At 39.8% G+C, this 17,286-nt stretch overlaps 1 protein-coding gene across 4 annotated transcripts in view; it reads right to left on the bottom strand.

Annotated features, from left to right (window-relative positions):
* LOC135255607 (cGMP-inhibited 3',5'-cyclic phosphodiesterase 3B-like) overlaps positions 1-17,120 on the bottom strand; it is a 45,306-nt gene extending 28,186 nt beyond the window's left edge. For 2 of the 4 annotated variants that reach the window (XM_064337022.1, XM_064337019.1), the window contains exon 1: positions 15,250-16,300. In XM_064337022.1, the coding sequence (XP_064193092.1) occupies positions 15,250-16,137 (888 nt within the window). In that variant the 5' untranslated portion in view covers positions 16,138-16,300. Of the gene's footprint in view, positions 1-15,249; positions 16,301-16,901 lie in introns of those variants that run through there. The other 2 variants (XM_064337024.1, XM_064337023.1) reach the window with 2 other exon arrangements.
* Between the last annotated feature and the right edge of the window lie 166 nt (positions 17,121-17,286).

A 17,286-nucleotide genomic window follows, 5' to 3' on the forward strand; every position in this document is an offset into this window, starting at 1 on the left:
CAGATGGGACAGATAAGAGGAGACCTAACAGTTAAGTGCTACTCACAGGGGAAAATGACCAGTGCTTAAAGAGGTTTCAACCACTTGTGATATACAGTAAAACCATACAATTTCTACATAACACAGAGGATGGGATTAGAGCTGCACTGCCTGCTTTTCTACTAATGGCAAGTTGTAAAAAATTAGAGGTAAATGAAACATGCCAAAAAAAACATTTAGGTGAACCATATTTAGAATTAAATCAGCTTGTTACATTGAGATACAAAATAATAAATCATAAAAATAATACTTAAAAAAATAAAATGCTACTGCTGTTGTTCTATTTGGTGGTGGCGGTGGTGGTAGTACCAGTAGTAGTACCAGTAGTAGTATTAATAGTAGTTGCTAGAGGCTGTAGTAGCAATAATATTCACAGCGGATCACAGGTCATATTCACATCGCCTTTTAAAAATTTTTGGTTAACATAGTACATTAACTACGCATGTTAAGGCCTACATAATGCTGTCATAAGCATGACAAAGAACCTACCGTGACCAGTCACGAGCATTTCAATGCATGATGAACTTCACAACACTCATTTTCAATCAACTATTTGAAGTCTGTTTAGTTAAAAAATAATAATAAAAACGTGTAAGAAAAAATTCAATGTTTACATTACATGAACTCTACTCTCAAGTTCAAGCAGAGTAACTGACTTCTCATCATTTTCATTTTAAGTGCTGTAGCTCTACAGAAGGCTTTCTGAACATAAACTCATACACAAATGGAACAAAAAGTTAAAATCAAGAAATGAACTACTGAAGTGAAACATGCAAATATACACAAAGCAAAGGCGAGCGCAGGCGAGCTGTGGGTGTCTTTCTGCGCTCGCTCCTCCTCGCTGGCTGCTCCAGCGTCGAGCCGAGCTCCACCAAGCCGTCATCGCGGCTAAAAAGCTGCAGGCTAATTGCTGGCGATCATGACGCAAACGGTTTCCAAGGCAACGGCCCGGAGTTCTGAAGTGTGCACTCCAGCTTTCCTCCTCTGTTTTGTACTCATAACAGCGGGGCCCGACAATGCAGTCACTGCATCCTGTCTCAGTGTGCAGCCAGGCGAGAGCAGACCGCAGGAACAGCCCCCCCTCCCCCCCCGTCCCTCAGCCCCCCATCCCTCTGCACTGCCTCTGAGCTCACAAAGAGAAGTCTTCACGTGTTACATTTTTACTAAATCTATCTAAATATATTTATCATGGTGTTCACACACACACACATATATATATATATATATATATATATATATATATATATATGTATGTATAAATTGCCACAACTTGACAGAAAGGGGGAAACTTTATTTTTTGGTTAAGATTTGAAATACATGCCCTAATGTAAATGTAATATGCTGCCATACAGGCCTATTATAAATATGTGGATTTTGTAGAAAATATAATGATAAATATAGGCCACAGAAATGTTTTTTTTTTATTTTTTTAAAAGCAAATCTACATACTGTACACATATTCGCCCATATATTGCTGTGTGTGATAATGACACATTTCTCTATATCACAGCCAGTTCCAGTTCCATACGGGAGGAACAGACAGCTCCTCCTGAGCACAGCGACGCCAGCACCTCTAAGGCCCACATGGTCCAGCCTCCGCGCAGTTGTGTCAGCAGCGGCTTGTTGACACTTAAATAATAATCCTTGTACATCGATCTGCTAAGCTGCAAACATGGACTCAATGTGCCAAGAAAATCATAGCAAACAGTGTCCGAATTTGTACCCTAGCGTACCGTTCATTCCAGCGTGATCCTCATATATTCCAGAACTGACACGCCATGTGAGTTTTGAAATCAGAGTTGTGTGTATCACCAAATTTGGACAAAAAAGCCTAAATATAGCTACAAAATGACCTGATATTTCACCCCACTGTGTACATTGCAGGAAGGCAGATAATAATTTGTGGTTCAAGGTTCATCTTGTGTCCCAGGTCAAGAAATGGCTGAAGCCTTTTGTGCCACCAGTGAATGAATGTAAATCTTCAAAAGTGAAATAAGATGTCAAACTAAGAACTTGTGTAGTCCATGTAAACCTTATCAGAAAGCCCAATTTTGCTAAAGCAGGCAAAGCTCGAACAGCACACATTAAAATGAATCTCACCAATTTCAGAACGCTTTCATTTGTTAGCAAATCAAGAAAGACTTTGGGCCTTTTTAAAGGATGTAAGTACAGCTGGCTTGCATAAGATCAAAAAGGCATATTCAAAATGTTGATATTTTAAGAATGCAAAAGGTATATAGTGGAAAGTGAGACTGAGCACAGAATCCCTCTGTAATAGGTTGAGGGAATGGTAAAGGTGCGATTGTGACCTGGCCAATCCCCAAATGATTCATCGGCCATAATTACGCATGTTGAGTTCAATCACAAAAAACGGATGAGGGGAAAAATGAAGAAAGATAACAGCCTCGGTGGGACAAGTTAAAAACTTGTATTTCACACTTGGCACCAACCAATTGGGTGTTCTCCTTGTCCAATAATTTTGCCCTATAAAAATAAGGCCTTCCCATTTCATAAATGTACCACTATATTAAAAATAATCTATCTGCTATTTGATTATTATATATGTATTTACAATGTTTTGAGGATGCCAATGTCCAAGGTGATTTAAAGAGCACAGTAAAATCTCACAAATTGCTATTAGAATGAATAGATTTTTTTTTTTTTTTTTAAATGTCCTCAAAGCAATGACCTTATTTCCACAAGACAACCCCTACATGTAGTAAAAAACATTTGCTTCTGATTATGAAATAAATTACTAATAACAAAGCCAACTACCGTACTGCACTGACAGTTTTATGAGATGTACTGCATATACGTACACGTAGTCACACACACAACACTTAATTCCCAGATTAGATTTGATATTGAATGTATCGTCTGTTAAATACAAGTTTCTTTAAATGACAAACAGTATGGCCAATTTAATGTAATACTGCATAATGAACACAATTTTATCACTGTCCTGAACGCTGATTTTTTAGGGATGACTAAACATGTCCTATTGAATTGGTTTGTCTAGTCAATGCAAATATAAAAAAAATATGACTGAAATGGGAGGGAGGAAAATAAATAAGTTTTCACAAACATAGCAATTTATTTCATCCGAGTGCAATGAATTGGATGTAGGTGTTGAGCCGGCTCAGTTTGTAAAAGGAAAAACAGTCATGCTTACTGCAATTGTCATGAAATATGACCGTTTTTAGCTATTCACAGATAGGAAGATTTATTATTGGCATAAAACAATTTTTTATTTTATTTATTTCAGAAAAGTACATTTATGTTGGAGCCTCTCTCCTCTCACAGCTAATGGAAGCCTCTAAATTCTACAGGGTATTAAGCAAATCTTGGCCTTTTTTTCTCCCTGTCACAGTTATGCACGTCAGCGAGTGACGTCAATGTTATATCACTCTACACGGCTTTTCAGCAGGAGCATTCGGCTGAAAGCTGCTGCACTCCAGCCCAGCCTGCAGCTCAGGCAGCTAGCTGGTCACATCTGACCGTTTTTACCAAACGCAGAGGAGATTAAACCAGCACGACACCAAGGTCATTCAAAACGGCAGTTAACCGTCACCATCTCCAATAAAGAGGGAGAACACAGAATTTAGTAGTCTCATACAGAGAAGGTGAAGTAAATCCCAATTTAGACAGAAAATCTAAAAATAAACAGTTTAAATATGATTTAAACATCATAGTGGCTAGTCCGTATAAATATGTAGCAGTTATACCAGTATTTTCAATTACATCCTTGAAACAAAATGCTATGCAGGTTATTAGGTTAAAATGTCAATGATGTATTTCAGTGCATTTTAAAACATATTTGCCAAAAAATATCATTCAAGCAGCACTGACTGTATTTAAAAATACATGTCAAAAAGGTATTATAAAATTGTTTAAATACGTATTTGACCCAGGCCTGAGCCAACACAATAATGCCAATATGAGTGGTGATAACCATGACGTTGTCACCCTTTAAAGAAATTTGCTTGGTGAACATAAAACCATCTCGAAATCATACAGCTGAGGTTACTGGAAAATTCTATTCTGAAATACGGTAAATGTCAACATGTCTAAATGGCGTAAATACAATGCATTAAGAACTTCCTCGTAACGCGTCTGTCAATGGAAGCAGGCGGCTTAAAGAGGCTTTAAAGGAGAGGAACAATATCATGTGAAATGTCACATACGCCATGAAAAGCAGCAGTCTGGAGCACGGCCCCTGAAGGAAGCCTGCTGGAGGCCTGGCTCCTCACCCCGGCTCCTCACCCTGCATACCGTCCGCCTCCGGGCCTCACATTAGCTCTCCGTCTTCTGAGCAATTTGACTGCGACTTTAACCTGTTACAGCTGCGAAGCATCAGCCTGCTGTCCGGCCCGGCAGAACCGTAAGGCGTCAGGAGGATCCTGGTGTGAGCGTGTAAAATAGCACATGGCTCTTCGGCTTGGATTAACCATTAAGTTTGTAGATATATCGAAAAAATATATATACGGCCACCACTGCTACTGGTTGATCTCACTGCAAGACTGTGCACATGAGCATGCTTTTCTTCAAAATGTGTGTGCGTGCGTGTGCATGTGTGTGCATAAACGAAGAAGGTTACAAAACATGTAGCACAAGTATACAGTGGTCTACATTACATTCTCAATCCTAAGGTACAGAACTGCTCTACGCAGGTTAGCATAACAAATCGCTTTCTATACAATCGTGGCTTTCCCTGTGGAATGCGCACAAGACTGATATGAATCAAGGGAGCGTTCCACACGGACTTTTACACTTACACTTTCCACAGAGCTGAAACACGAGTCCTCTCAGCTCCGCCCCATGAATTATAAAACGTTAGTCTCGCCGTTACCCCATCGATTCATAATGCATAGCGTGCGGTTGTAGAAACAGCCCTGTCAGAGCAGGGTAATCTCAACCCGATTCACCAGGGGTACTGTGGAACATCACCACCACAGATCTGAAGGCTTCACTCACAAGAACTCAAACACAGCTTTAAATATATATATATATATATATATATATATATATATATATTTATTTCTTTTTTTTTTTAAACACGATACGCTGACATGATGTGTTTTGTATTTCTGTATTTTGTGTTGCAGTCCTACCAGCCATGGACTGTGCCAGGACAGGGGCTTATCTAAAAGGAAGACGTATTTAATGCTGGTGCTTATTCCTGGAACGATTTTCACCACATTTCCCACATTATTCTCCAACATTCTACATGGGAAAATGAAACAGATGAGAGGAAGCCATTACAGAGTCATTAAAAATATCCATGCTTGTATATTTTTCTTTTTGGTCAACAATTGCTCTCCTGTGTTTCCATCCAGGGGCCCAGTATTTATTTTCTTTGAGACAGCATTCTAGCTGAAGGATATCTCTCAATTTATCACCGAATTATTATTAAGGCTGTCTCACACTTCCTGAAAAGCTATGATCAGTCATGGATAAAAATCAGGCTTTGTAGATCTGAAAGTACCGGCTTTCCACATGACCTAAAACAACTTTTTCCCAAAAATAAATAATAAAGAATTTATTGTGACTAAAGAGGCGGTGAATATTGGGGGGGGGAATGATTTAAATGTAAAATGTTTCCAAATTTCTCATATTCTTTCCGTAAGTTTAACTTTGGGGAGACAAACACAGAACCATTAACCTTTGTGTTTAGAAGTACGGGGAATAGGGTTTCCTCCAATGAATTCCAAGCTTAAAACAAATATTATACGACATAAAGCATATCTTTACATATCTGATTATATCATAAGATGAAGTACAATTTTTAGGTCATTTGCATGAGCTGTACTAATTACTGAGGGGTTTTCAACCCTAAACCACTCCTCCTCAAAGCACAAAGGATTCACAGTGGTGCTTTTCATAATGTAGGCCATGCTTTAAAATGCGTTTTCCACCACATCAACACAATAAGTGCTAAAAAGAAAAAAAGTGAATTCCCAACATTCTGAGGAGAAAGGACAGTCACTTTCAGGTCTGCTGTCTGGGGTTAGGGTTACATTGTGCATTCTGTGAATTACAGGGTTTCATCCGACTCAAGTATACAATAACATTATGTGCTCAATTTCTTCCTCTCTCAGGAAGTCTACACGTACAGAACAACTGCCACAGAAAACAAGCATCCTCACAAAAAAATGCAGTACATTCAAGCACCCACTGCGTGTCTGTCTGTAGTCTTCAGTGTCCCTTTGTCATTGTCTGCCGTCTGCATGTTGACTGTATGTGTGTCAGTCAGTGCCAGTGCCTTTTCTGCTGATACTAAAAAGTAAAGGGGTGGTTATTGAACGCTTGAATGTGTGCTCTATACACAGAAAGGCTTATTTTGGGGGGGAAAACAAAGGCTAAACAACATAATCAGGATAAAACAATGGCTCCCTAGTCACTGCCCTCGCACAGGCAGAGGCCACATGCAGCCTATCACTAATGCTTATTATTGTTAATTTGAACATTGAATCTTTCTGTAAGTGATGAAAGGGCAGCTCAGTTGGTTTCAGCAGGGCTGGGAAGAGCCGGTATTTTGACAAGAGCCGCTATTCGGGTGTTGAGTGAAGCACACAGACTGAGCAGCCATTACTGTGGAAATGCGACCCATACCTGCACTTATCCGTCTGTCAGCGGCATCAGTCAGGTGTGGGAATGACAAACACCTGCGATTAAAGCCCTCACCGCCAGCATGGAGAGACGGAAGGAGAGAGGGAAAGAGGGAAAGAGGGTGCGAGAGAGCGAGACTGGGTCCTGCTACACTCCTACTTACTCACCAAAGCTCTGTAATGTTTCTGTTTATTTTCACTGAAAGGCCAAGGGTAATTTTAGTTTCAAAACATATTTGAGTTTATTCTACAGTTCACCTGGATTTTGTATCTGAATACTTTTACTTTTGTGCAAATAAATAAGTGCCATCTTCACAAGTGTAGTATACACACAAAAGTGAGTTTCTTCTCCAACCTGGGGCAGCAAACAGAAAAAGCAGGCTTGGTTACATTTAGAACTATGGAGGACCACTTAAGAAGAACACACACCTACAATTTTCCCCATATAAATAAAGGCTACTCAGCTCACTTATGAGATTTAAATAGTACCATATACTATATAGTTACATTGCTATACTACATTGGTCAGTAGTTTTCTCGAGATGCTATTTTTTAAAAGTTAGCTATTACTGTAAAACATGTAGCCTATGTTTAACAACTAGCCATTTTGTTAAAATTTGGAGCATAAGGTTTAACTAATTTCAGACCAACGAGTGATAGAAAATTACTAAATGTATCTATTGACAGGGCTAGCTACCAATGGTTTGTCTGTGGCTGAACTGTGGCTAGTTAATACACATTTTGGATCAGGCAAACATTAGTCGAGCGATTGGTACCTTGCTTGTTACCCAACTACAAATTTCAATCTGAGGCCTAGTGCATAAAACATAAGGGCCAGTCTAATCTGTTTAAACTGGTCTTGCCTTGCCTTTAGAAGTAGCCTAGCGTATGTCAGTCAGGTTAGTCATACAATGGCTGACTAAGGGATCTCCAAGATAAAAAAAAAAAAAATAGCTTTCAGTGCAGAGGTATAAAACTGCTTGTCCAGGGAGGGGCTTTAGCCAGCAGGGCATCCCCCGCCATTATCAATAAATAATGATCCTTCTGTTCAAATGACGGCCGACAATTTTCAGGATGAACTGAACAAGAGAACACACAATAACAACAAACAGTGCTGCTTCCAAGGGCAACTTAAGAAGTCTGGTGACCGAATCAAACAAACTTCACCAATGGCTTCATTACACATTAGGAGATCCTCGAGAAGCTCAATTTAAAAGAAATCCATTCTCACGGAGTGCTTTTCCTAATTTATTTTATAGAGTCTAAGAAGTGAAAATGCATGGCTTAACATAACAGCAGCTTGCCTCTGGCACGCTTTTATTCTAATCATGACAAATATGGTGCAAGTCAATCCCGAGAAAAAGTAATCACTCATGGACTGTCCCCAGGACCTGGAATGTGTGCTTGGATGTCAGGTGTTGCCAGGTTTGAAATTTTTAGCCTTGAAAACACTAGAAAAGCAAGCGATAGCACATCGACAAACATCCAACACAACAAGGTATTATTCTCCTGATACACACGGGCATGTCAGTTCCACCATGTGCTTTTCAAACATGTTTTTCAACATCCATAAATAGCCTCATCTACCCTGGCCCATTGCCTCTCTGACTAATGAAGTGACCTGTAGTACTGTAGTGTTTACGCAACAGTCAACAGTGAATCAAACTTGTGTCATAATATATTAAATTATTATCCAAAAATCAATACACCTGTGCCGACTTTAATTTTGTATAATTTCAGAAGTGTACCAACTTCTGAAATTACACAGGTGTTAGCAAAGCGATAAGCATATTGATACTCCACGTGCTCAATACATTTCAAAACAATCAGATGCTTACTATGCATTTAATTGGTAATAATCATATCTTATATAAACAGCTAAGCAGCTAAGGTTGTAGTCTCATGGTCAAAACAAAGCAGAATTTAATCTTAATGCTGAGGGCCTCCCAAACAGCACAGTGTTTACTGCACCGAGTCTCTGTGTCTCTCGCTCTCTCTTTGTGTGGCACACTGAGGCAAGCTCATTGGACCGTTAAACTGTAAATAGCCACCCAATCGAAGGGGGAAAAACTCAGAAGCATGTGGCGCAGACCCGTGACATCAGAGCCCCACTGACGTGCAGGAGAGCATTAGCCAGCAGTTGCTAAGAGTCGCACGGCCCCTGCGCCCTCTGACCTGCGAGCGTCCACAAACAACGCCCTCCGGCATGCTGTCAGCCACCGCTCATTTCCAACACAGTCAATCCACTCCCACAACTGCGCTGCCTCGCCTCCCCCCCCCATCGTTGTACATTACTATCAACACAGCGTGATTTGTGTGTGTGTGTGTGGGGGGGGCAATGGAGGAAAGAGATGACGACGCTTTTCTAAAATGGCATTTACAAGCAACAAAGTTCCCCATTCCAAGATTTACACACTCGCTGAATGCCAAAGGTCAGTTTGCTTTGTTTTGTTTTTCTTTTTTTGTTTTATTATTATAAAGATTCCATTGCATAAAGTCCATAAATATTTCAAACGGCCAGCTCACTGTAAACAAGCCACTAACCCCACTACAACCCGATCGTGCCGCAGCCAAAAGCTCCTGCAACCAAAAAAAAGAAAGAGCCTGCAGCCAGCTTGGTGCAGTCGTACCGTACGCTGAGAATATTGTGAGTCACGGGTGCAACACAGAGGCCCCGGCTGCAGGCTGTGCTCTACAAACAGGGAAAAGCCAGGAGCACACACGCACACCCTCGCACGTGCACGTGAAGGAGAGACAGCACGCTTGCCGAGGGGCCCAGACACGCTCCGATCGCAGATCTTTATCGTCCCTCCGTGAGCGTCACTACGATCACTCCCGCTCTGAAAGAACCGTGACCAATCGGGACTCATCACTCCAGCACAGTGGCATTTCAGCTGCAAAATAACACCCTAAAAAAAACACATCTGCACACCACTGCCTGTTGTGTACCTGTACTTTATTTGACTGAAATATGCCTTTGCTCACCAATGAACAAAACCTGTATTTCCGCCTTGCTGATATTAAGATAGTTTTAATTACTATGTGCGTACTATGTGGTAAAATATTACGTATGTGGTAATGTGGCGGTAATTCATACATCTTCCTCAACAAAATATTATAAGAATATTACTTGTTCCCTCCACAACCACCCCCCTCTACACACACACATGTACAGGCACAGGCACACGCACAGGCACACGCACGTGCACACACAGACACACACACACACGCAAAATAAGGATTCATGGGAAAGGGAGGTTTTGGTTGATTAATGAAAATTAGAATTAATGAAAAAAAAATTCATGACATTGAAAATGTATCAATATTATAACCTGATGCAAACAATTACCCATATTGAGGATTATCTAAATTGATGTTGATTTGTGGCACTTTTAGCCAAATTGACAGAAGACAGAACAACGTTGATACAGGCACGTAGATACAATTAGGCAGTCAAAAAAATAAATAAATTAGAATAAAAATTGTTTGAAAAACTATATGATGACACTCAAAGATGATCTCAAGATTTGTTTTAGAAAAGGTCTGGGTTAAAGACAGTAACGTATGGTGCATCATTATGAGGAGAGCGAGGTCTTTACAGCTGCTTGAGTGACATCTGAGGAGCTGAACATGGCATATGCTTGTGGTCACATGGGCAGGTTGCGACCAAACATTTAAACACAGGCCTTGAACTAGAGCGGATCAGAGGGTTTGGGCAACGTTTGCGTGTCTGTCCCCTCTCGTTAAGTCAACAGGGTTAGACCGCAGGCGGTGACCTCCCTCTGCGGGATCGATTCCCAGGCCGCAGCGTCTGCTGTCATTGGCCGCAGCGTCTGATGTCATTGGCCACCAACACAACGGTGGTAAAACAGGCTCTGGAGTTGGCATATCCAACAAAGGCAGTCACTCGGTGGACTCACATGCCCTATGGTCTGGATTCAAATCCTGAGGATGCCGGTGCCAACTGTGATTGGCCACAGGCTAAACCAAAGAGGAAGGATTTCTCTCGGAAGTGCTACCTGCTTCGTCATGCTAGTCTTCACTCTAAAAAACAGGCCCACATACACAGTGTGTGCACAAGCGATTGGGTGATATTTACCGCAAAATATTTTGTACCTTAAGTCATTCATAAAAAATGAAAGCCTTCCTGCCTTTTTAATAATGAGTAGCAATGAATCAAATGGGCCTTTAATGGCTGAATAGGCCTGTCATGTTAAAATACATTGATCGTCAAATTTAAGATTTGAACAGCAACACAATTTTTGTTGTTTTGGCTCTGTACTCCAGTGCACTGGACTTGAAATGAAACAATGAATATGAGCTTAAAGTGTAGACTGACAGCATTAATTTATGGGTATTTGCAACCAAATTGGGTGTAGGAATTACACCACTTAAGGTACATAGTCTCCCCATTTTAGGGGACCAAAAGTAATTGGGCAAAATAAAAATCTTAAATAAAGTTGTCATATTTAGTACTTAGTAGCAAATCCTTTGCATTCAATGACTGCCTGGAATCTGTGGCCCATAGACATCACCAGACGCTGGGTATCTTCCCTAGTGATGCTCTGCCTGGCCTATACTAATGCTATCCTCATTTCTGTGTTTGTTTTGGGATTTTCTGCCTTCAGTGCTGTCTTCAAGTGAAATGGATGTTGGATTCAGGAAGGGCGGTTGACTTAATCAGTCAAGACCATTCCACTCTCCCTGAAAAAATCATTTGGCTACTTGTTTGGGGTCATTGTCCTGCAGCTCAATGAGTTTTGTGGTCCAATAAGTTGAGCCATTTGCTTGGATCTGAGCTGATGATTCTGTACACATCAGAATTCATCCTGCCACTGCCATCAACAATCACATCAGTAAAGGCAAGTAAGCCAGTTCCAGTGGCAGCTGTACATGCCCAAACCATAACACTACCACAACCATGGGTCATGGTTCAGAGGAGGTGGCATGCTTCGGATCATGAGCAGTTTCTTTCTCTCAATACTTTCAGCTTTTGATCACTTGGGTTATACTCATATGATCTGTCCATACAGAGGTTGTGTTAATGTAGGATTTTATGTTTTTTACGCAGAAAGAGAGAGCCAAAACACAAGGAAAATATATACTGCCTTCTATAAACACAGATATTTTGAGGTGTTTTTCTAAAGATAACAACAAGCGAAAACACAGACTTGAATCACAACTAAATAATTACACCTGTTTCTTTGAGCCAATCATCTTCAGTGTCTGAAATCTGTGTTGTTTATAAATCATAATATTTACACAACTGTGGTAGCATTGTGAGATTCAAAGGACAGGTGTTTCATCTGAATGAAAATTCGAAAATGAGATGCCACGCTCTAGATAGCTTTTTTATGATAATACATTTGATTTGCTTTCGGAGAATATCATCTTTGTATTGTAGCCAGTTAAAACTCTGGAACAAAAAAAAAAAAAGAAAAAAAAAAAACTTACTGCATGCAGTGAAAAAAAAAAGCCTAGTAGCATGGAAAAATTGCCAAAACCGTGGCAAAATTGAAATTGCAAATTGGCAATTACATTTTTTTTCATTCGATGTGCACAAAAACCATGACATAATTTAAATGGAAATGCAAAAGCCCACTTTGTGTTTTCACTTTCAAGTTAATGTTTGTGCGTCACCTGACAATTTCAAAATTTTAATGCTAAGTTTATTTCATATTCAATTTCAATTTCACATCCGTGTCATAAGTTGAATGAAAATGAAAAACCACATTTGAAATAGCAGTTTCCTCTTGTAACCGCATTATCCATGAGAAAAAAGAAATGATAATCCAATTGGCCATTTATTGTTCCATTTTCATGTTTTTGTGGCACAAGGATGACAAATTAAATCTAACAGTATTGCTTTCGTTTGCATTATCATTTTTGTATGGTCACAGAAAAACCTTACCGAAATTCAAACTGAAAATGCAATCACCTGTCAATAAAACTGTGTAGACAGGGGCTCAAAAAAGGGGTGTCACTGTCCAGTCCAGTGTAATGGCTGCCACCACAAATTCCGGCTAGCGACGACTGCTATATTTTGCTAAATTCGCTAACTTCGTTAGTTATCTAGCATTAGCAGCCAGAGTTACCATAAAGTGGAAGATTTGTATGACTGTTGTCAATCATCGCCAAGAGCTGGCAGAAGTGTTGCTACCAGAGGCAGAAAGTCCAGGGGTCCTGTAAAAGTCCTGCCATGTGTTTCTTCCACTCATGAACTCATCCAGCTGATTTCACTAATTAGTTCTACCTCCTGGCTGAGGAATTGTGCCAATTAGTAAATCCAGGTGATTGGAACAAAATACTGGGAGGACTACTTCTTTCTGAACCTGGATTTTCCACCTCAGGTTGTTACGCTACTGTTTGCAAACTTCTGGGCTGGCAGCAGGCCCGTACCCGACCTGACCCGATGGTCACAGAGCTAAAAATAGGGCCGATGTCCAGCCTGATCACAGCATACTTTCAGGCCCTGTCAGGTCCGGGTCAGGATGCGGACCTCTAGCACCAATTGTCGGCCCACAGGCCTACTAGCCACAGTTGGTAATGGCATGGTCAGGATTTGATCCCAGGCCTTGGGGCCCAACCATACACAAGAACAATGCTTTAACTTAACAGGATGAGCCACCCAGCAGGTATCAGATGCACCTGATTTGCCAATGAAGTAATAATAATAATAATAATTATTATTATTATTGTTGTTATTATCATTCACACTGAATTGCTTTAAAAAAAATTAATCTCAATAATTTATAGGCTTAATTATAATGGAAATTCTGCCAATCTTTATTAAATTTTCTAAAACAAGCAAAAAAAAAAATCTTACATTTCAAATTAATTTACTCATCACTCGTCTTTTGGCAGTTTAAAAAATACAGACTGATCATTATTTACTCAAGATCCATTTCAGCCATTAAGATTTATCAGTACATTTTGATTTTATGGTTCCAATACATTTCTAATAACAGAAAGCTCATCCCGGTTATTCTTTATAGAGAAATACCTTTTCAGTGTCTTTCACTGATAGTATTCAGTGTCTTTCAACTTAAAATGTTATTTTCTTTTTAAAACAAACAATAAATTGTGCGGGTGAAACTCCTAAGCCTGAAGAGTCTACATTTTAAACAACATTTGTAAGAAGCAGGCTCGGAATTCGTCAGGAGGCCTACTGCAAATATTTACACCCATGGTTCTCAAAACAAATGCGGATCACGAGAGGAGCACTGAACTGCAGGATAGCTGCGTTTCATCCGCTGATCTTGTCAAGATGACTGCCCAAGAAGACATTTATAGTGATTACAGTAAAAAAAAACTGGAATCGTTATAATAACATTTAAAAAGCTGTAAAATTCAATACTGCTCATTTCACAGCACTGGGGAAACACAGGAAAAGTCAGTATTACCACCACATGAAGTTGCCTCTTTCCACGTGTATGAATAGGCCTACATTTAATTTTAAAAGGTTCAGACGAAAAAAAAAAGATTTTTAAAAAATGGTTCTAAAAAATAACTACTGAACGATTAAAAAAATTAAAAATAGTGTGGCCAACTGGGTACTGTTAACCATCTTCACATAACTTCTCCACAAGACAATGTTGCGATTTTTTGCTGAACAGGATGGAGATAACTTGAATTTAATTCTCCACAAAATTGTACAATGGCAAATGGGTTTTTTTGTTTCGTTTAAAATATGATGAAGTGAGGCGTACTAAAAACAGTTGGCGTACTAAACCAAATTTCTCCTGATAAACCCGTTACAGATTAGTGTATTTTAATAGCAGTATCTGTAGAATTATTCTGGAAATTGAATGCTATTAATCCAGAGCTTTATGCAATTTTCAACTTCTCGCTTTCACTTGTACTCATCAATTAAAACAGCAGAGAACCCAGTTGCAGTGAAGCACTGCCATTGTTGTTTTTCGAAGACAAAGGGGAAAATGATGCTTCGGGTCAACATACGTTATTTCCCTATTTTTTCTTGAATACTTATTTTAATTTCCGAAATGCACATCTTGATCATATAACGGAAGTTCAATTACTATTCAAAATAAGGCTCTTTTTTAAAGCCTACATTAAATCGCAATAGGAAAATATGCAGATCACGTACTTTCGACTGCCAGATTAACTCTTGTGGTACGATCAAATGTCACATTGAAATTAAGGCCTATTCAAATGTTCTGGTACCACTTCATATCCTGAACAACTTCGACAGTTTGGCCTACCTGTTGTGTAACTAGATGCAACTTTTCTTGAACCATTGTAGCCTACATATGCGACTTGCAAAGTAGATTAAATATATTTGCAAATAAAACTTAATTTCAGTGAGATTTTAAGTAAACATTTAAAGTATAAACTACGGGTAGACTTTAGAATGTTTCAGTTCATGAATTATACATTCTGTAGGCTAACACTCGAGTAAACTAACCACGCTTGCTATTTTTGCTCTAAAGTCTGAAACATGTCATAGAAAATGCATTCCAAAAGGACTAATGTAGATTTTGTGCTTAGCCAGAGCACAATTGTATTTGCACATTATCACAGCATTAATTCTGGATGACAACTGTTGGCCGTTCAACAGAGTAGTCTTCGCTTGTAAACATACCTGTTCTCTGGAAATGCATGGCAGGGACGGTCTCCGTGGGACTTTACCACTGCCATAGTAACTGGTTGACGTTTCTCCCAAAGAAACACAACTGGACCTTCTCCGAGGTCGGATGACAGGCACTTTCTCCTCGTTTGGGATCCGGTGCGATGTTTCCCTAGGTTGGTGATAATTGTCGAAACAAAGCGCCAGGAGAGAGCCAGATACCCCCGCCAGGCAAGCCGAGATGGGTCTCATGTACACAGGCAGACATCCCAGGCTGGTGAAGGATACCAGCCACACCAGGCTGGCGAAAATCAAGATTAGGACACTGTGTTTCAGTTTCAAAGTTGGGACCAGTGTCAGCAAACCGACACAACCCAACACAAAGAGTAATCTGCCCACCATCTGCATGTGGTGGGGATACTCTCCCAGCTGCAAAAACACCGAAACCAAGAAATCCCCCAAATAGCATGATGCAGGCAGCGACACGAACCAGGTCCTATGGCTTTCCCGCTTTTTTCTCCTCAGGTAAATTGTTAAAAAGAAAAACGCACAGCCTATACTGAAGAGGGGACTGACAGATTGTGAAAGCCCCAGCAGAAAAGTCCGCAGATCCAAGAAGAAATGTCCACTTTGCAAGCTCCTAGAAATTAGTAACGAAACTGCACAAACTGCGAATGCACCTATGTATAGGACCGAAGCCCGAAGTCGTTTTGAACCTAATAAATCAGCATTGCAAAACCTACAGACAGTGAATAAAAACCCCCCTTGGTGGTCTTGTTTTAAAGGGGTGACGCAGCTCTTCACGTAGCCGTTCCTGAAGCTTTCTGTGCTGTTTGCATTGCCAACACCATCGTGATGCTTGAATTTACAGTGCAAAACCTCTCCTTCTTCTTTTACAGCCATGTTTCCAACTGTATACTTGTGTATCCCGTCAGAATGTCCCTTCACCCTCTTTCCTGATCCTATTATCGTGTTATTACATGACAGCTAAAGCGCTCCATACTCACTCAAACGTACTCGAGCATTTTGGGTAAAAGGAAAAAGGTGAAATGTTTTTTTTTTTTTTTTGCGCAGAAGATGGACTCTATGTCGCCGCCTAGACGTGACAATCTGCAATAATATTGGCTACAAATCGGACAAGCGCGCGCTCTGCAGCATTCCATGTGCTCCAAAACAAGCCACGCACCATTCAAATGTTTTGCCAATTGGCAACCAGCTGTCCAACCATTAAACCGTAAAACACTAATAAAATAAATCAATTAAATTAAACGTAAATAATCGCATTGACACAAATTATTTGGCAAATATTTTTCTCATTCTTAGCAGATAATATCCCAGCTCAAAATGTCATTGGACACGCCTGTTAAAACCAATAATATTCACATTCAAACAATTGCATCAGTTTGCAACAATTGATCTTGAGGATACACTGTGTAACCTAGGCTATAGTGATTTCGTTCCTGTAGTCTTGGAATATTGTATTGTACGTTTAAAACAGTAGTTAACATGTCGTAGTAATTTATCGTTAAATGCTACTAACTCAACCACATCGTACCAGTTTTTAATCTGGATGAATTTTGACTAAACCTTTACATGGAACACAGTTTAACGGTTGGTAGACTACAAGCTATAGTTAGAGTAGCCTATCATTTAAAAGTATCCCTCACCTTTTATTTAGCGCCCCATTGTAGCCTCCTGTGTAATAGTTATATGTTCGTCTAAATCACTATATTTTCTGTATTGATTAAATTATACTGACTGTAATGGAAAAAAACTGAATAATCAAACTTTAAAAAATCTTTCAACGGTGTAGTTTCTAAAATAATTCTGGGACTGCAGGCGATAGTTAAATTTTCCCATAATACTTTAACTCCTCCAGCGAACTACGATACTTCCGAATCCTCAAGTGCACGTTCACATTGACGTAAGATCCATGGTAGTTCGCTGACAATGCACAGCGTTTTGCTTATTGGCAGATACTAGCTTGTCACAGCACACCATATTTTAGATTTTGGCATAATCAGAATGTTATGTAAATTTAGAAATTATCTT

This window comes from Anguilla rostrata, chromosome 5 (assembly GCF_018555375.3).
Source record: "Anguilla rostrata isolate EN2019 chromosome 5, ASM1855537v3, whole genome shotgun sequence".
Classification (NCBI taxonomy): domain Eukaryota; kingdom Metazoa; phylum Chordata; class Actinopteri; order Anguilliformes; family Anguillidae; genus Anguilla; species Anguilla rostrata.